Here is a 20000-nt window from a genome sequence, read left to right on the forward strand (position 1 = left end):
CCTACGTCAGCCAGGTGCGCGACGGCACCTCCGAGAAGCTGGGCGCCCTGTCCGAGGTGGTCAAGACCCAGACCATGCAGCTGGGCTCCCAGCTGGAGGCCCAGGCCGGCAGCATCAAGGAGCAGCTGGAGCAGACCGCCGCCGACCTGCGCACCACCCTCGAGGGCAAGATCGACGAGCTGAGCGTGCTGGTGGAGCCCTTCGCCGCCAAGCTCCGCGAGCAGGTCCAGGCCGTGATGGAGAAGATCAAGGAGGCCAGCCCCCAGTAAGAAGTTAAGAAGGGGTTGACGCCGCCGGACTTCAGAGTAAGAGAGAGGGAGAGAGAGAACTTGAGCACAAAACACTGCTGCTGCCACTACCCACCACCACAAATGGCAGTCAGGGTTGTTTGGGAGGGTTGATGTTTTTTGTTTTTTTTTTCCGTTTTTCTTTCCCCTTCTTCAGTATTGCTTCGGCTGTACGAATGTTATGAGAAGAGGGTAGGGAGAAGGCGAGGAACGTGGCTTTTTTTTGGGCTTGCTGATGTTTTTTACAGGGCATTTGCTGTCATGTCTTAAACTGTTTTAACGACTATATGGCTCCAGCTGTTTCAGTATTATTAATCTTCTGTCCCAGCACCACAAGTGCACAAGATCCTTTTGTTTTTTTTTACTTTCTAACCCACAAAAAGAGGCATTGTTTTACACCTGTGCTTGTGTGTGTGTATGTGTGTGTGTGTGTCCACTCTCTACTTAAGGAGTTGCTTATTTCACCAGTTTTTGGTCTGTTTTGGTCTGTTAAGTGTCATCGGGTTTGCCCTTATAGGGCGATGAGAGGGCATAGAAATGAGTTTGCAACATCCAACATTTCAATGCCAGCCTATACCTCCAGAAGAGACATTTAACTTCTTGTCTCTGGCTTTTGTTAGTGGGCTCAGATGCTTTTGAGACAATATCCATATACTTGCACAAAATGTGTTCAACCAAAATGGTAGAGTAGACTGTGTTTGGTGTATATGTATGTGTGCTGTATGTGGTGTGTTTGTTTTTTGTGTGTGCATAACACCTGTTTAGTGGATTTCCTGTGTTGACACAGGGTTACACCATGCAAGCCTGAGCTTTACTAATAAAAGATTTTAAACACACGAAAGCAGTGTAATGTCTCTCCTTCAAAGTCATCCCATCCCACATGAAGACAACTCAAAACAGAAAAGAGAAAATCTCTCAATGCACGGTAATTCATCAATATAACAAGTTATTGATTCAAAACGGCAAAAGGTATAATAGGGCCTACCTTCATTTTTGTTCACAATAATTTATCAACATACTGTATATAATGCCATATTTATCGCATAGTATTTCTCTCTCCTGTGTCAATATTTAGCTTGAACCTCCTCAGCAGTTCAAATAACCCGGCCTACCCTGCTATTTTTTAACAGAGAAAGAGACTGCATCTTTAAAAAGCCTATACTGTGCTGTAGTTAGTAAATTAGTGGACGTTTCAATATGTATTTATAAGTGATCTCATGATGTAAGAACAAGCCTAGTACATGATAATACATTGTTGTTACACCAATATACCACAAGAGTACCTAATGAGGGTTTTACATTTGTTTTACTTTCACAGCAACTTCATAAACCTCTGCCATGTTGATGTGATGTTCAGTGTTGTACCTGAACTATCAATAAACTATAGTTCATAAACAAGTTTAAAATGTAGGCAAACGTGAACTGAACGTTCATGTTAATTAATTTCCTGATGAACAAACTATGAATGAGTTCATTCTGGTGCCGGCGAACGAACTACCTGCGCCTTTGTTTAATAGGGTGCCACATTTCCAAAAGCCCCCATAGTATAAGATGACATCAAACGCATATGTTCAGTGTTCTGATTTAAAAAATACTATCTGTGGTATAGGCCTATAGGCTTTGCTAATAATATTGAACAATATAGCTGGCAACAACCTCTTGCATATGAACGAGTTCATTTTTGGAACTATGGACAAACTATGAACTATAAACAAACATGAACGATGAACGAACTAGTTCATTTTGAAATGTGTGAACTGAACTTTGAACTAGCTCCTGTATGAAATGAACTTTCCCAACACTGGTGGTGCTACTGTTTGGACATGTCTGCTCTGCCATCCATGATCGCGTGATGATCACACCACAACAACGCCTCTGCTAGTTCCTTCACTTGCGTCAGATTCATGATGTTCGCCTTTCTGTTTTTGTTTCTAAATCATTCCCACCCACACGTTTAATCCACCATCTGCGATCAAGGATAGATGGGCCTTTTTAAATGCCCCTTTAATGCCTGTATCTGCCGATGGAAGCAAAGCCCCTATCCAGCCTCTGAGGCCCAGCTTCACGTGCCCCAACACACACACACGCACGCACGTACACAAGCACGCACGCACCCATGCATGCAGACACACACACATACAAAAGATAGAGGCAGAGAGAGAGACAGAGACAGTCACGTACTGACAAACACATTCATGTGCAGTCACTGTTCGCCCCCTCATCCCCAAAAACATCTTTGTCGGTTATTAGTTTCCGGTATTTTATTGCCTAAAACATTACATAAAGAAACCTGCTCTCCAAACCTTGCTGACAAATGCATTCATGGCACACACGCAAGCACACACGCACATAGGCAATAACACACACTCACACACACACACACACACACACACACACACACACACACACACACACACACACACACACACACACACACACACACACACACACACACACACACACACACTCCTCTCCTCCTCCCTCACGGGGGGACATGTCTAGAGCTGCATTCGCATTCCAATCCCTTTATTCTCCGCAGGACGCAGGAACATGCTGCACCCCTGCTCTTTTTTGTGTTCCTCTAATCCCGTCCCCACTGATTACACCCTCCCCCCAAACAAACCCCAAACCCCCAACACCAACACCCCTCTTGACTCCCCCCAACACTGCCAGCTGATCTTCTGACTCCACATAAAAACACACAGCTACGCTGTGAAAACATGAGGGCAACACTGCTGACTGTTTGTTTGCTGATTAAAAGATCTTGGGGTTCACGCTTCTCAACAGTCACTGTACATTTCCCATTCATATTCAATAGTAGAGCACGTCATATGCATATGGATATCCATATTTTGTCTATGTCACCTTTTGTGATTTGTTTTCGATAAAAGTGTAAGCTGGGCGCAACATTATACAATGCAATGTAATAGCAACAGCATAACAAAAATGTATATTGTATAATGTATAATGTATATATATACTGTTCTGTAATACAATAGATTCCACACTTAGGCCTAATTAGGACGAGTGGAACTGTCTTTTCTGTACTTACTGTTTGGTTTTATTTCCTGCTGGTTTCAGGCGCAGAGCACTCCAAGCATGACTGTACAGTTGCACAGCGCACCAGCAGATGACACCATAACTCTCTCCAGTGAAGCCATGTTTACACATTCTTATTATACCTCTAATTGGTGCCATGTCCAAAGTAAAGTAACACAATGCATAGTTTCTTTACGTACATATACCAACCAACCTACGGATTCCAACCATTATGGATTAAGGATTCCTTCATAAAGAATGGCATACGCCTCTTTATTTCAGTTTAGCATATTCTTTGCCATGACTTTCACTTCACTGTAGACAACTTGTCCGTAAAACTCAGTCGGTGCATGAAAATGACTCATTTCCCACATACATTTCCTAAAATACTTTTTTAGTGAGTGTCCGTATGCGCGTGTGTACATGCATGTGTGTGTGCATCAATGTTTGCGTATGTGTGTGCTTGCGTGTGTCAGACAAATCATAAGAAAGAGAAACTGAGCTCCAGAAAAGCAACTCTGATTATCCCTCATGCCTTGTGCTGATAATGTTCACTGGAGCTTTGTTTGCGACTCAGCTTCTGCCTGGAAAACAAGGGGGCACAAATAAACACGCGAGATGAGAGATGGAGGGTAAGATCGAGATTTAGAAAGAAAGAAAGAAAGAAAGAAAGAAAAAAAGAAAGAAAGAAAGAAAGAAAGAAAGAAAGAAAGAAAGAAAGAAAGAAATAGGAAGGGAGAGAGAGAAAGGCACACAGACAGACAGACACAGACTGACAGAGGTACAGAGAGATTGTGTTTGGACAATTGCGCAAACGGTTACTTTTGCTGAGCTGACACCCACACACACAAACACACACTCACTGTTTTCCAAAATTCCACCTCTTACTGGAATCACGCAACCAGTGAAACTCCCGAATTTGTCTCTGCACTGCCTTAGTTAGGCCTTAGGCCCACTATGACACAAACAGGAAAACCACAAGCATCATTCATGACGGTCAGCACAGCACAGCACAGCACATCACTTCACCCAAACATCTGTTCTGTTTGTCCCTCCATGCACCCCTTCCTGCAGGTGCAGAAGAACGCTCATAACCTATAGTAACCCTGCACCGCTGAAGAAATCCTCCCTAGTATAAACTCTGCTCTCGTCTCAATTTCTTTCTTCCTTCCTGCTTTTCCTCCCTTTATTCCGCCTCCTTTCCTCCTCCTCTCCTCTCTTCTCATCCGCTTGTTCCTCTCTCATTTTGCCTTGAGGTGTATCATTTCTTTCTCAACTTGTTTTTCACTTGTCAGGTTTTGTTGTTTTCGCCCAGCAGCAGCCAGGCAGGCATTCGACATGAGTCTGCATGCCCCTTGCTGCCAGACGTAAAGGGCCTCGCCTCGGGGCACTATCGTGGGGGTTTCATTATACCTTCAGTGCCAACAACACAGCAGAGATTTGGGATGACACGAAGAAGCAAACAAACACGCAACACACTGCAACAAAAGGACCAGCACTCTGTCTGACTAAATACACTAATTAGTATAGCACTGTTGTGGCACTGAGTGTGCATGAATACATGTGCATTTGTTCTTAGCTATTGTTTACCCAGATATGCTGATGCCTTCCTAAAAACAACACACACATGCACGCGCACGCGCACGCGCACGTGCACACACACACACACACACACACACACACACACACACACACACACACACACACACACACACACACACACACACACACACACACACACACACACACACACACACTCATATATAGGACTATCTTACAGGCCCGAGTGAACAGCACATACCAGTACATTCGAATGGATAAGGAGAACAGAGCAGTTCAGACAGGTAGATAAGAACCTCTTTCAACTGGAAACAAAAGTGTGCATATGGCAGAGTCATTCACAGCTTGGTGAAAAGCAGCAGTTTGGCCACAGCAGGCCACACCATTTGTCTCCAATTGCCCCCACCCCCCCAGTCAGACGAAGGTACTTTGGGCATGGTTGCTCAAAATGGCCCCTAACTGCGGTGGCTCCAGTTGATTAGATGTTAAGTGGTAGGTGCCGCTGCTGTTGTTGTTTTAGAATTTATTGCCCACCTACCGTGCAAAGACGAAGGTACTTTGGGCATGGTGGTTGCTCAAAATGGCCCCTAACTGCGGCGGCTCCGGCTGATTAGATGTTAAGTGGGTAGGTGCCGCTGCTGTTGTTGTTGTAGAGTTTATTGCCCACCTACTGTTTTGCCCCCCCACCATCGCCACCAAAAGCTCCAATCTGTTCCCCACTCAAAGCCCTTTGAAGTCCCTTCAACACTCTCCAACACTCTCCTTTCTGCCCTGGTCTGCCTGGACATACACAATGAATTTGACGGTGATAATTCAATCCCCAAAGAATAGATTTGAACATTCATTAAGTTGGCACCATTAACACTTGCAAATGTTGCTTTGTAGCCTCCATCGACCCGCCCGGCCCTGTGTTCCTCTGTTCAAGCTACCACTGGTGTCTAGACACAGAACAGAAGTGGCACACAGCACTTTAAAAGAAAAGGGGGAAGTGAAAGTATGGAGAAATGCAGACTCAGAGATAGATGCAGATTTTCTAAGAAAAGAAAGGAAAAGAAGTGGGAAAAAAACAAAAGGGTGGCAGAGCACACGGGGTGAGGAGATGGGATGTTGGGGGGGGTGGTGGTTATGACAAAATCAAGAAAATGCAAACAGCAACAATATACTGTATGTCTTTGTTAAAGTTGACCATGTAGTAGAGAAAGATATCCTCTGCCGGGTTTCCTCCTCAGGGTATTGGTTATAGGCCCTGGAGCAGTGTGAGGTTAGGTGCTTTGCTCAAGGACACTTCAGCCATGGATGAAGGTACTGGTGAGGTTGGGATTTCAACAGGCAACCCTCTGATCTAAAGGCCTGTGCTCTAATTGGCTGCCCCTGACAAACCCCTTCTTTTTGCCTTTACTTTGACAGGACAGTGGAAGAGAGACAGGAAATGAGAGGGGAAAGAGAGATGGGGAGGGATCGGCAAATGACCCGGACTGGAACCAAACCCGGGTCGCTGGCATTTTAACCCAGTGCCCTACTGTTGGGCCACGGCAGGGCCCGTCTCTTCTAAAGTTGGCTCACTTTGCATTGCTATGCAATGCCCGATGGCAAAAAGCAACCAGAAATAAGTAAAGAAAAAGGGGAAGGAGTTGCTTGCCACCTTTTGCCTCTTCTTCTGAGCAGCGCAGAAGCTTAAAATGGCCATCTGTCTGTCTGTCTGTCTGTCTGCCTGGTCCAAGGGAGCTGATGGTGAGTAAAAGGTCATTGACCCCTCGTTAGTATCTCCATAGTGGAACGCAGAGACAGCGCGGGGCACATGCTCACAGCGCATCACACGGCAGCGCTCCACACCATAACGGCCAGGCTTGCATAACAACAGGGAGATTAGGCCCCTCTCTGTACCTGCTGTTGTACATGGAGGCACAGATAGACACAGATAGATAGAGGATGGGATGGGGGGACTGGAGTCTTGCTGCTTTGCTGCTTTGCCAGGGCAGATAGCAACAATTATGCATGCCTGAACCCATACAGAGCCCGGGCAGACTTCCCAGAACATCAGCCTCACACAATGGGGGGTTATTCAAGTTCAAACTGTGAATGGCCGGGGGGATCCATACTGGGCCCATCTTTACAGTGAGTGGATGGGGGTTTTTTTAAAAAGGAGTCAGCTTTGTTTAGGGGAAAATAAAGAGATTTTGGGGTGGCGACTGTTTGTGGAAAAGTCTATGAAACGGTGAAATGCTACACGGCAGGAAGTTTAAGTATAGAAGAGGGAACTATAGAGCAGTCCTGGCTGCTGTTGGGTTGTTGTGCAAACACAACTTTAATGTTGAACTGATGTGTCCAGTTTGCAACCGACTTAAAATAAATAAAAGAAAAGAAAATGGCATATTTAAGAATCATTTAAAGTTTGAAAAGCACTGTGCAGGCACCATGCTCAAGCCAAACAATAAAAATGGATACCATAATGTTCTTACATGTTCTTTGCATCAATTCTACCTTAATGCCAATAAGCAATTGAATACTTGGATTGGATTGGATTGGAGCCAATTTTGGTCCCCTAGGGGAAATTCTTTCTCTGCATTTATCCCATTTGGACTAGTGAATCACATTGAAGTACACACACTAGTCCATAGCAGTGGGCTGCCTGCTGAGCGGCGCCCGGGGAGCAGTGTGGGGGTTAGGTGCCTTGCTCAAGGGCACTTCAGCCGTGGTCTGGTCGGGCATTGAACCGGGAACCCTTGGGTTGCCAACCAGTGCTCTAACCACTGAGCCACGACTGCCCCTCAACAACACACACATCCACGCCTGTTCATAAAGGCTTATTATATATAGAAAGGTTATATATTAATTTATAGCCATTGACCATGCGTTTTAACAGTAACCAGTGATTGATGGGAAGAGATCTTCTAAGTTAAGCTGTCCAAAATTTGTGCTTTGTGTGCTGGGCTGTCTGTACAGTTTCTCCCTGTATGTTATTCTCAAGCTCTCCTTTGTCTTACACTTCTCTTCCATATACATTTACAAATCAAAATAACAAATAAGTGACCAAAGTGATTTTAAAACAAAACTTCAAAAATGTTGCAATAGATTTTAATCTGCATGCATTCCCATCAACATTTTATTAAATAGTCTAGGCCTATTCATTTGAGTTTATAGGCTAGTTCTTCTCGTCTACATTTTTACTACATTACATAATGAACATCTGCTGTCTTTGTTTTTGTTGTATCTTGTTTTGGGCAAAGGAGCCACGGAGGTGAGACTTTAGTCCCCATCGGACCATTGATAGCAGCTGAACTTTAACTGTATCCTATCTATGTTCCAGTGTTATGATGAAACTGAGCTACGAGGGCACCTCTGATTACAAAGAACAGTGTTATCGTAACCTACTTTACTCACCACCATCAATAGCATTATCAACAGAGCAAATCTGGAATAGGCCTAGCCACGTTAAACGAAGTAAGGAAAATATAAACACGCCTGAAGCTATGCATGCGTAAATTTGTAGGCTATATGAGTGAATTTACCATAAGGTCAAAATGATTGGAGGGCTGTCTCCTCACGCCGTCTAGTTGAAGAAGAAGTAAAACGCTAGCAAATTATCTCTTAATTGTTTTATGACAAGTCAAATCTGATCAGAGGTTTCTACAGGTCAGAGGTGGTGTTATTGGTTGCGTCAGCATGTCCGGGAGAACTATATAGGGCCCGGCACTACCGAGTGTCTTCACTTCAGCCTTCAAGCTTTCCAGTCAGCCCTCCGAGGACTAACAGGTAAGAGATGATTTATATTGTTGACAGGGGGTGCGCTTTTCAAGTTGCCTAAAGCTACCGCTTTGAGTTATTTTAGCAAATTGGGCTACTTGGTGGACGATTACTATAGCGACGTATAGATGTCGCTCTTGAACTGTTTTCCATTCACTCTCCAACAAAAAGGCCGCCCGCATTGATCCTGCAAGCAGATCGCGATGTAGCCTAATGAAGCATAGACTTGTATTAGTTGTCCTAATGAGTGGATTGTCTGGCTTTTTGCAGTTAGGCTATCGTTTTCACGTGCGCTTCACAGTGCTGTGTAAAAAAATTACATATTTTTCGTGACACTACGAGGCCGTTTGACCTCATCCAAACCATAGCGTGTCGGGAGCTGTCCAGGTGCTGAGAGGCACTAGCCTATAGGCGTTTCTTATGCAGTAGTGACGCGGCAACATTGTCAACGAAAACAACCCATTTGATTTATCCTTTTTAAATATATTTTCGTAGTGGATAAAGATGAACCTCATTCAAAACAGGCCTAATAACTATTATGTTCTCTTTTGCTTCTTCTGTTAACAGCCAAATCCCCAAACATGAAACTGCTCGTTGCCCTTTCTGTGTTGGTGGTGGTCCTGGCAGCATTCACCAGTAAGTTCACTGGTCCTCTAAAACTATTTTCCTGTAGGCTCAATCTATGACATATATTCTACAATGACAAAATATTCCAGAGAGTGGACACACACACACACACACACACACACACACACACACACACACACACACACACACACACACACACACACACACACACACACACACTATCATTCTGTCATTGTCATGTCATGTAATAGCAGTGGCTTATCACCCATAGGTGCCCAGGAGGATGCCCTCGTAGCCGCTGTTCAGGAGCCTGAGGCTGAGGTCACCATGGAGCAGCGCTTCAACCAGTTCCAGCAGCAGATGGCCGTCATCACCGACGACCTGACCGAGAAGACCAAGAACGCCTTCGACCAGTTCCAGAACAGCGAGTTCGCCACCAAGACCAGGTAAAGTTGTTTGTCTGATCTTAATTAGTCCAGCCTGCCCCTTGTTTGTGCTAGGTGCTGGGATGACTTAATAGTGTGCATGGGAGGCATGTGGGACAGAATTGGGTAAATTGAATTTGTAAAAGTCAAAATGTAGACATAGTTCTTGTCACATACAGTAGTCACTAAAGAATGGTTTCCATCTAGAATAGTTAGTTATGTAAATCCATCAGCACACAATGACAACAACACCTAACACAAATTTTCTCTCTTCAATTTCTCCCTCTACCTGTCTGTGTGTGTTTGTGTGTGTGTGTGTAGGGGCTTCTTCTCATCGCAGTTCGAGAAGATGAAGGCCAAGTTTGAGGAGACCTTCCCCTCCACCGCTTAAGAAGCACACCAACAGCTCCTTCTCAACTGGACTACCGAGGCTTATATGACTCCACACGACCAAGATCATGAACTCCTCTGAATATACCCTTTGTCACAATTCTGCATACAAAACTATTTTGTTACATTCAAAGCCATTCCTGTTTAATCCATAGTTTTTGTTTGACTCAATGGATCAATTCCACACGATTGTTTATAAGGCGTAATGCCCTAATTGTGTAAAAGTGTTTATTTTTTTCCTGTCAAAACAATAAATTATGAATATAATGTGGCACTGAACCTTCTCATCATGATTTCACACTAATGTTGGTAAATAAGTTGACAAGTTTATTTATTTAACAAAGGGACAGCATATATTACCAGCATTCAAAACAAAATGCTAAATATTGCTAAATGCTAACAAGATTGTAGCCATGAGGCTAATTTCCATCTTTTGTCCCTTGACAAGTTTGATGTTCCTTAAAAGTAGACAAAGTTCAAACAAAACTAAAAATACACAGTTATTTCACACAGTTGTAAAATAAGGAGTCAAAGATAGTTCACACATTTTAAAATAAAATAAATAAAAAGTGTGTACCTAAGAGCCGTTGCTCATAAACATCTGACATGACAGTCTCGGATTGTTGAAGAAAGCATAGGATGCGCGCACACCAGTGGCACAGGTGCTGGACGAAACAAAATAACTGATACAGTTATAATAGTAAAGAATACATGTCTGCAACATAGGTAGTGCTCACAGTTGGCACAACGTTTTGGACCTCAGTTCTTCAAGAGCAGCGGTTGCACTTGAAGAGGGACTAAGGTCCGAAATGCCGTGACATTAAACAACTGGGAGCATGAACAGTGTTGCGGACATTTATCATTTACTTCAGTCTCAGATAGCTACAAGTAGCCTAGATGAAAAGAGCATTATTACAGTTTCTTTTCTGATTGTTTAAGCTCTTTTTTATCCCATTGTGTCCCGGAGACACATATACGTCATATAATTTTGGGGAGTCTAGGATTGTGTGTGTGTGTAGTGAGTTGTGTTCACAGTTTTGCAAAGCGAGTGTTGTGCAAATTGATTGTTTTTTGGTAGGATACATTTAGCAAAGCATGTGTAAGAAAATTGTGTAGTAAAATTATAAAATAAACTGATTGTAAAGCAGTTTAGTGGCATTAGTTTGGCTAATTTGGTGATGTTTGTGCATCTGTGTGAAGAGTTCTGCAAAAAAACAGTCAAAGTTACAAAAATGGGCTTCAGCAATCGGAATGTTTGTGCCATTATTTAGAGTTGTTTTGTGGCACATTTGAGTAGCGGTAAACCAAGGTGTTGCAGCCAACTATATATTGACTTGTATACCAACTTCAGGGCAAATAAAATGCAGAGAAATCAGATGCTTTTACAGAATAGTTGCACTGCTACATGCTAAACTATGAAGCACTCTCTGATCACACAAGGGCAATCTCTTACAACTACGAGGTAATATTTTGATATTCCAAGTTGATACTCCAGTTCCTATGATTCACACATCGTCGCAAAAAAGTTTGACCAGTGAAAATCAATATGAACCAACAGCACAGGGTTTTTGTCTTTCACAACTGCCATGCGTACAGTGGTTGTTTATTCACTGTTAATGATCACTGCTCTCACCTACCTGGAATCAGACCCAGCTCCACTCCCTCACAATAGGCTACATCTGCTCCAAAAAAACTAAAATTGCAAACGTGTTATTGATTAAATATAGGACAAACGTGCTGATGAAAAAGGTGCAAACCTCAACTTTAAAGGATAAGTGCACTATTTTGTACATTTTCTGAGTTGTCTGAAATGCTTTAGAATCCCCCTCACCATTTATTTCATGCTGCTGTCTCTGTTATTTGGCTAAATGGGATTTTGACTCAACCAGATTTAGAATGGCTGTCTGACCATGTCCAATCTGTTCTTTTTCAAGAATATACACCAAGTGTTCAGGGGTTTTCACCGGTATTCCATGACACATTTTCTAGCGAAACATGGCTTCTGTCATAAAAAAAAAATGTTTCTTTTATTCACAAAATGTTAACCCCTTAGCGCAGCACCTATGTTATAACCTTACTGTCACCAAAATTGTAATGCCTATGTCTTAATTTTTTACTTAAGGCTCTCGGCACTGTCATAGCAATGTTGTTGTGATGTAGTTGAGTATTTCCAGCAAATAGTGAATAGGCCCGCTAGCGACCCCGTCTGCAGTAAGAGGCTACATAAAAAATGACATCCCCCTTTTCGTGCATGAAAAGTGCAATTTTCTCAGTCATATTGATAACTTAGAATTTGATGGTGGGAGTAAGTATTTGTTAAAAAGGTAACATTTGTGAATGGGCAGCATGGATTCTGGAAATGAACTACTAAAAATATTACACAGTGCACCTTTAAACACATTACAAGTCCAAGAATTGTAATGCATATTGTTTCCCGAAAGTGTCTTTGAATGCCTAGAAAAGGGCTATGTAAAATGTATTTAGAATTACTAGTGTTGCCAGTCTGAAAAAAGTCAATGTAGGCCTACTGCATTTCTTGGAGGCAGTCAGTCACATGTTTGCTAACCTTCCACTTGCTAACCTTAATGTTGTGGGGCATTTGACAGCATGCAGCCATGAGCCTGTGGCCTGCAGTTTCATCATGGAGGGCTTCCAAGTATAGGGATCAATTGGGTGCAGTTAGGAAACTGCACCATAACCCTTCTACTTGTACAACCTAGAAAATGTAGGCCCTACATCTGAGGGACGAAGAAGCAGAACGAAGTAAATGATTATTCTTAAACCTGACGAATAAACATTCGGTACAAATCTGTCTGCCAGTACAAGTGGTCGTTCATGGAGTCTGTGTGCAGGGTAGTTGACATCTATGGCTGGGCCCAGGACAAAGTAATCCGAAAGGGCCCCCTTTACAATACAATGTAATGACAACCCTATTCACCCCGCTTTCTCTGGGCCTGGGGACAACTGAACCCTTTGCCCAAGAGGTAAAGAACCCCCCCTACTGCCTCCATCCAATAGCCTACCAAGAATGAAAGCAGAAGTTGTGCCAAAAACAGCAAACGACCAGAGGATATTGCGCAACACCTGTGGAGACAGCTGTGTTACTGTCCCATCATCATTCGCCTCACTTGGTGTCAACTATAGAAGTTATCACAGACAGAGAGACTAATAGAGGCTAATAGAGTCAGAACTTGTACATATAAGTTATAACCTATAGGTGGTAATAAGTCATTAATAAGTTGTCTGTACTCTACAACTGGTCTCTACTCTTCTCTAAACCACTACTTCTCTAATGTGTGTGATACACTCATTGACGTTACAAAGGGAAACATGTTGCTGTAAACTGACCAATACATGTGGACAAAAAACAAACAAACATTGACACACCATCCATCCCTAACGCTAACCGAAGAAAATATTGTACCTAAATGATGCTTGCATGTAATTCATTGAAAGTCTGTCGACAGAGTATGTGTTGATTTCTGTTGAATGACAAGAGAAGACCCTTTCACCCACTTACAGCGCCACCCCGTTGTTTGATTCAGATCACATCAAACGCTCTATCATGTCCTCCCACTGTCCATGAAGTCAAGCCAGCGGAGAGGCGCACAGAGCGGCACATGGTCAATATATGTTGTTATTCTGAATAGGGATAACAAATCAATTACAGAATAGGGATAACCAATCGATAGGAGAAGGAACGTGGACATTTCTCAGGAACCATGGCAAAAAGCTGGGCAGCGTTGTTTTACCTCATTATTTTGTTGCAAGGTAAGCCTGTGTTCTTTACCCTTGTCCAGTGAGTCAACTGGTGTCATTTCCCAATTATCTCTCGAAGAGATTATTTTTTTCATGACGGACCTTTAGGCTTTTGTATTTGTCAGTCAGGTAGTGATGCAAAAATGCATACTGTAAATTGTCTTTTTTTCATATTTATTCATTTATTCATTTATTTAAATTCTCTAACATATCGTCCACTTCTACCTCTACCACTGCTTCTCTCCTGACGTATCAAACTCATTCCACGTGGATCACAGGGTGTCAGCTTCTGGTGATGGCAGTGGACAGCACTGGCCCACCAAGTCCTGAATCTCCAGGAATCATACAGCGCACTAGGGATGCATACCGGTACGGTCTCCTCTGTGTGTGTGTGTGTGTGTATGTTTGTGTATGTGTGCGTGTGTGCGTGTGTGTGTGTGTGTGTGTGTGTGTGTGTGTGTGTGTGTGTGTGTGTGTGTGTGTGTGTGTGTGTGTGTGTGTGTGTGTGTGTGTGTGTGTGGGGGGGGGGGGGGGGGTGGGTGTGTGTGTGTGTGTGTGTGTCTGTGTGTGTGTCTGTGTGTGTGTGTGTGTGCGTGTGCGTGTGTGTGTGTGTGTGTGTGTGTGTGTGTGTGTGTGTGTGTGTTTCGCGCATGTGTGTGTGCATGCGTGCGTGCCTGCATGGTCTCTGAGACATTTGTCAAATTGCATGAAGCTTGTGTCTGTCTTGGGTCATCCTATGCTATGAGTGCATGCCTGTTGTATGTTATCATTATGTGTACACTCCATACGATTGCATGTGGGCCTATCTTCATTGCCTGCCTTGCACCACCTGCCACGTTTGTCTGCAATTCTCTTCCTGACACAGGTCAGCGGTGGACAGGGCAAAGGACTTGGGAGAGCTGGCGTGGGGCTTTGCCGAGCTGTACTACGAGGACCACCTGAAGGGAAGCATGGAGCCCTACTGGCCCACCTTCGACTACTCCTCAGCCTGGAGCCGGGTCAAGGCCAGAGTGCCGTGGCGTGGATCAGACTAACTGCATCCAGCCAGTGCCCCTTGTCCACACAAACCTCTATCTGTCTATCTCAAGTCAAGTCAAGTCAATTGCTTTTATTTTGTCACATTCATTTGACATGCAGTGGCATAACAATGAAGGGGCCTTCTGCTCTGAATATGCACACATCAAAAAATAGAAAACAACAACATATGCATATGCCATTAAAAGGAAAAGATGACTTGCATGTTAGAAATAAGTCTAACCTACTAATAAGTTTGCTAAAATAAAGCTTTTGTGTTCTGTGGCACATACTGTGGTGTGGAGTGATATATCTGTCCATCAGCTGTATAGAACTGCCCTATGACCTTCTGTGACATCTGTTTTTTGATTTTATACAGTGCAGTTACTGAATTGGTCATGCAATAAATGTGTTGATATGAACTAAGTTTAATTTGTGTGTTGTTGTTGGTGTGTGTGTGTGTGTGTGTGTGTGTGTGTGTGTGTGTGTGTGTGTGTGTGTGTGTGTGTGTGTGTGTGTGTGTGTGTGTGTGTGTGTGTGTGTGTGTGTCTGTCTGTCTGTCTCTCTGTCTGTCTGTCTGTCTGTCTGTCTGTCTGTCTGTCTGTCTGTGTGAGCCAAAGTAAATTGGAAAGGCACTAGTAAGCAAATACACTTTGGCAAATGACAAAAGACAACACACAGTATTGAGGTGAAATGGCAAATTCCATTTCAATTCTCCATCAGCATGAAACCACCAAGCAAATGTCTGTCTGCCTGTCTGTCTGTCTGTCTGTCTGTCTGTCTGTCTGTCTGTCTGTCTGTCTGTCTGTCTGTCTGTCTGTCTGTCTGTCTGTCTGTCTGTGTTCTGCACCCACTGTACTTGGTGAGAAAAAATGAATATATTTTAGAGGTAACTAAATGTAAGTGCCTTAAAATTCACTCACCAAGGCGACATGACAAAGATCAAACACAAAATTGGCCAGCTCTATGCGCAGCCAGATCCAAAAATTAGGTGAAAGGTCACTGTAAATTTTGACACCATGCCTTGAAATGCACTAGTTTCATACACGACTCTTCCATGTGTTTCAGCGCAGTGAAGACATTAGCTTGACATGGACATAAGTATAGAATGCAGAACGGAATAGAATTAGAAGGTAATCTGAATTTTAAAAAATGGGTAACGCTTCACAATAACCTTCCGCAAAATGGTTAACTAACGGTTAACTAATATTAACTAATGGTAAGGTGTTATTATGTCACTCCGGAAATTGGGGGGGGGGTGAGGGTTATAAGCTCTGCTGGATAAGCGTGATTAATAATCATAATCGTGGTTTTGATCTAAATAATCGTGATTATAATTTTTTCCATAATCGTGCAGCCCTAAATGTTATTGTCAACAGCAAATGTTTAGTAAGTGTTTTACAATTGATTTAATAATGATAAAACAATGCTTATAATAGTATTATAGATGCACAACAAACCATTAGCTATCCATTAGTTAACCATTTTTGCGGAAGGTTATTGTGAAGTGTTACCAAAAAATGAATACTGTACATAGCAGCAAACTAGCGTCCGTTATTGAGTAGAGCTGTAGTGCTGGAAGAAACAAAAGGCCTGGATTTGCAATGTATTTCTTCATCTATCAATTTTGTAACATCCCTGCATGATTTTATCCATTGTGTAGCCTACAGGTGCTCCATGTAATGCCATGTAATGTAAAACACGTAGCCCATAAGGCTGCCATAAGTCAGTGAGTTTGACTTGGCAGGGCCCTTGGTGGATAGCCATATGAGGACAGTAAACTCTATGTACACTGACTGGGTGAGATGTAGAACTTTTGCCGGCAGTGGGTATTTCAGTACCTCAGGTGACACTGCTTCTTCTTCTGTTTTTCCATACAAGTATTTGATGGTAGCCTCTTTGTGCAGATGGGCCCACCTGCGGGCCCGTTCACTCATTACTGAACAGACTCAACTACTTAATTGCTATATTGCTCAGATGCTTAGAGGGGTATGCCACTATTTTGGGGCTTAATACAGTTAAAATCGTTGGCTGAGGTTTATAAAGGTGGTAAAGTGTAGTACACGGATCCATTGACTTTCACTAGCTTAGCGACATGCTCCCTCTTTTAACTTGTCTTAAAGCAAGACAACGGCTTACATGAAAAATAAGACACTTTACCACCTTTATAAACCCCAGCCAACGATTTTAACTGTATTAAGCCCCAAAATAGTGGCATACCCCTTTAAGTGACAGATTAAGACTTGGTCATTACAACTGGCCGTACGGTTATAACATAGGCTCTGCGCAAAGGGGTAATAAAGGAAGAAGGAATACAGGAAGATCCGATCCGATCTGTGCATGAAATGACATCGACCTGTTGTTATTATTTAAGGTTACTATGTGAGTGGAATGGCACACCAGTCTTAGAGAATACAGTACATTAATGCATGATAGGGATAAGGAGAAAGAGCTTAGCTAAACTTTAGCAGGCCTATATGATGAAGCAAGCAGGTGGAAAGTCGTGAATGATGGTGGAATAAAAATAAGTGTAGCACAATATCAAAAGACTGTGAGAAAGAAAGAACGCAAATTATTTTATTATTCTTTTTAAAGACAGAATGAAAGAATGGAAAGAAGGGATGGTATATAGATAGAGGGAATGGTTGTAAATTAGAGAAATAGAGACATATAAAGGTGGAAAAGAAGGAGCGATAGAGCAAATGGCCTGATTCCAAGAACTGCTGACAGGACGTGTTCTTCAATGGAGGCAAAGGTTTTGTGCACTATATCAGTCTGTTCATCGGCCTGGATCTATGAACCTTTGGACAAACATGAGGTCCATTCATCAATAACCTCCAGCCTGTGCCCCAGGGGCCAATAGCTGTCATATCATAGCTGTCATAATTCAAATACACAGCCCTAATCTCCATCAGCTTGGTATCAAAAGACCTCTAAACTGTGCCTTATAAAGTGATAGCAAAATACTTCTCAATGATGCCATAAAATACAAAGCTCTACGTTGCATCAAACAGATAGCAAAAGGCATCTTAACTGTGCCTTATAACATCCAAATAAACATCGCTTCACTTTTCCACTTCAGGCTACACATGCAGGATGAATAAGAAATGTATTTGTCGTTTTTGTGTGAAATAATTTCATACTGTTGCATAACACGTGATAAGTTATACAATGGTGCACAAGCACACTTTGCAGCAGTGGCACGACATGCAGCAAAACTCCTAAAGAAACTGATTTCTAAAATGTAATTAGATATGAATTGTCAATGTTCATGTATCTGATAGCAGCCGGTTTGCTGGGATGTAGGCACGGGTTGTGGTGGCTTGTAAGGTTTGCACTGTGGGCGAGATGGACTTTGTGAAAGTAAACCGCTCTCTGAACGTTTGTCCCTGAGGAACATTGGGTTCATCAGCTGCTGGTGTATCTGCTGTGTGTGTGTGTGTGTGTGTGTGTGTGTGTGTGTGTGTGTGTGTGTGTGTGTGTGTGTGTGTGTGTGTGTGTGTGTGTGTGTGTGTGTGTGTGTGTGTGTGTGTGTGTGTGTGTGTGTGGGTGGGTGTGAGTGTGTGCGTGAGTGTGTGCGTGCATGAATGCATGCTTGTGACTGTGTGTGTGTGTGTGTGGGAGTGTATGTATGGAGGTCTTTATCTCTGTGTGTGTGTGTGTGTGTGTGTGTGTGTGTGTGTGTGTGTGCGTGTGCGTGTGCGTGTGTGCGTGTGCGTGTGCGTGTGCGTGTGTGTGTGTGTGTGTGTGTGTGTGTGTGTGTGTGTGTGTGTCCTCAGTTTGCAGATGACGTTGTCTGGGCCAAGTGGCCAGAGGGCTATGGGCCGAATAGCCGGCAGTATAACTGTGGCTCCTGAGGGACAGGGGAAGCGTCAGTACAATCACTGCCCTCCTACGTACACATCAGGGACCAGCAGCACAGCCAAAGACAAGCAGGTACTCTTCACTTTCTGCACTACTACTCTTTCTGCACTAATGCTCTCGGTACTTTACCACGCAGTTGCACTGTCTTACTATTGTGCATTGGCTTTGTCTACTGCATAGGCAATTCATGTATTGAGCACTAATTAAATGTACTCCAAAATGACGCTTAACTGCAAGAATGCTCTGTCTTGCTCTTGAATTTTATATATATACAGTGGATAGCAAGTAAATGTATTTATGTTTTATTGCATCTGTAGGCCTACTCTACTCTAGATAATTTTGAGAGTTAAATTGACATTTTTTTTACAAGATACTTATGTGCATAACTCGTAGTGCTGTGGTGTCTGCAGAATTCTACAGAAATAAATGTTATTTGCTTACACATTGCATCGCATTATTGCAGGATGCAGTCTGACGCTGCATGCTATTTCACCCTGTCTTTTCCATATTCGTGTATTCATCCATTGTGTATCCATCCATTTCATATGAGATTTGGACTAATTTTTCTCTGCCTGGTTTTCTCCTAGACATGAATGCAAAACTGGTACTAGCCCTTATCGTGGCACTTCAGGGTAAGTGTGTATGATGTATGATGTGCATACTTAAAAATAATCACTTTTAGACCCTGCGATTAACACATTATTACTATTCATCATTGTAATTCTTAAAACGCCCCAAATGTGGCATTTGTTTAAATGCATAATGGGGGCATAACTTTCAGAATGATTCAAAATGATATGCATTGCTCCACAATGTAACTATGGTTCCACTTTTCATTATTTAATCGAGAAGCCCCTTAATGCACGCCGTATCTCCAGTGGCACGCTGTAATAGCCATTGAATAGTTAAGTACCATAGTACTACAATACTATACATAACAATACATAACACAGGGCCTTTAGTAATGCACTACAACTTGGTCATTGCCATTCTGGTAACAGCAAATTTATAACACCGTGTCTTAACGGTTTAAAATATCAATGTAAAATAAATGTATATTATGTCATTTTTTAAATGTAATGCTATTGATGATGCATGTTACACCCAAATGTATACCTTTCTCTCTCTCTCTCTCTCTCTCTCTCTCTCTCTCTCTCTCTCTCTCTCTCTCTCTCTCTCTCTCCCAACTTCGCTACAGTGTCCACATGCCTGTGCGACATGCCCGTGCCCGACAAGGAGCTGGTGGACAAGTATGAGGAGTACAAGGCCACCTTCTACAAGCGGCTGCTGAACGCCTACAAGAGGATGCAGGGCGCCGTGGTGCCCATGG

At 42.9% G+C, this 20000-nt stretch overlaps 4 protein-coding genes across 4 annotated transcripts in view; all 4 read left to right on the forward strand.

Moving 5' to 3' along the window:
* The window catches only part of apoeb (apolipoprotein Eb), a 3961-nt gene extending 2833 nt beyond the window's left edge, over nucleotides 1–1128 (forward strand). The window contains exon 5 of the mRNA XM_063198920.1: nucleotides 1–1128. This exon is cut by the window's left edge and continues 77 nt beyond it. Within this exon, the coding sequence (XP_063054990.1) occupies nucleotides 1–269 (269 nt within the window). The 3' untranslated portion in view covers nucleotides 270–1128.
* A 7057-nt stretch (nucleotides 1129–8185) lies between these two features.
* apoc1 (apolipoprotein C-I) lies at nucleotides 8186–10304 on the forward strand. Its single transcript, XM_063198921.1, has 5 exons — nucleotides 8186–8327; nucleotides 8520–8639; nucleotides 9198–9266; nucleotides 9490–9664; nucleotides 9965–10304. The coding sequence occupies exons 1-5, from the start codon at nucleotides 8198–8200 to the stop codon at nucleotides 10032–10034; spliced, it is 564 nt and encodes a 187-aa protein (XP_063054991.1). The 5' UTR covers nucleotides 8186–8197; the 3' UTR covers nucleotides 10035–10304.
* Nucleotides 10305–13586: 3282 nt separating this feature from the next.
* On the forward strand, nucleotides 13587–15228 carry apoc4 (apolipoprotein C-IV). Its single transcript, XM_063198077.1, has 3 exons — nucleotides 13587–13804; nucleotides 14071–14161; nucleotides 14658–15228. Exons 1-3 carry the CDS (start codon nucleotides 13756–13758, stop codon nucleotides 14824–14826), a joined length of 309 nt encoding a protein of 102 aa, XP_063054147.1. The 5' UTR covers nucleotides 13587–13755; the 3' UTR covers nucleotides 14827–15228.
* Nucleotides 15229–18634: 3406 nt separating this feature from the next.
* apoa2 (apolipoprotein A-II) overlaps nucleotides 18635–20000 on the forward strand; it is a 4951-nt gene continuing 3585 nt past the window's right edge. The window contains exons 1-3 of the mRNA XM_063198922.1: nucleotides 18635–18742; nucleotides 19258–19302; nucleotides 19869–20000. The exon at nucleotides 19869–20000 is cut by the window's right edge and continues 91 nt beyond it. Coding sequence (XP_063054992.1) covers nucleotides 19260–19302; nucleotides 19869–20000 — 175 coding nt within the window. The 5' untranslated portion in view covers nucleotides 18635–18742; nucleotides 19258–19259. The remainder of the gene's footprint in view (nucleotides 18743–19257; nucleotides 19303–19868) is intronic.

This window comes from Engraulis encrasicolus, chromosome 5 (genome assembly GCF_034702125.1).
Source record: "Engraulis encrasicolus isolate BLACKSEA-1 chromosome 5, IST_EnEncr_1.0, whole genome shotgun sequence".
In the NCBI taxonomy this organism is placed as follows: domain Eukaryota; kingdom Metazoa; phylum Chordata; class Actinopteri; order Clupeiformes; family Engraulidae; genus Engraulis; species Engraulis encrasicolus.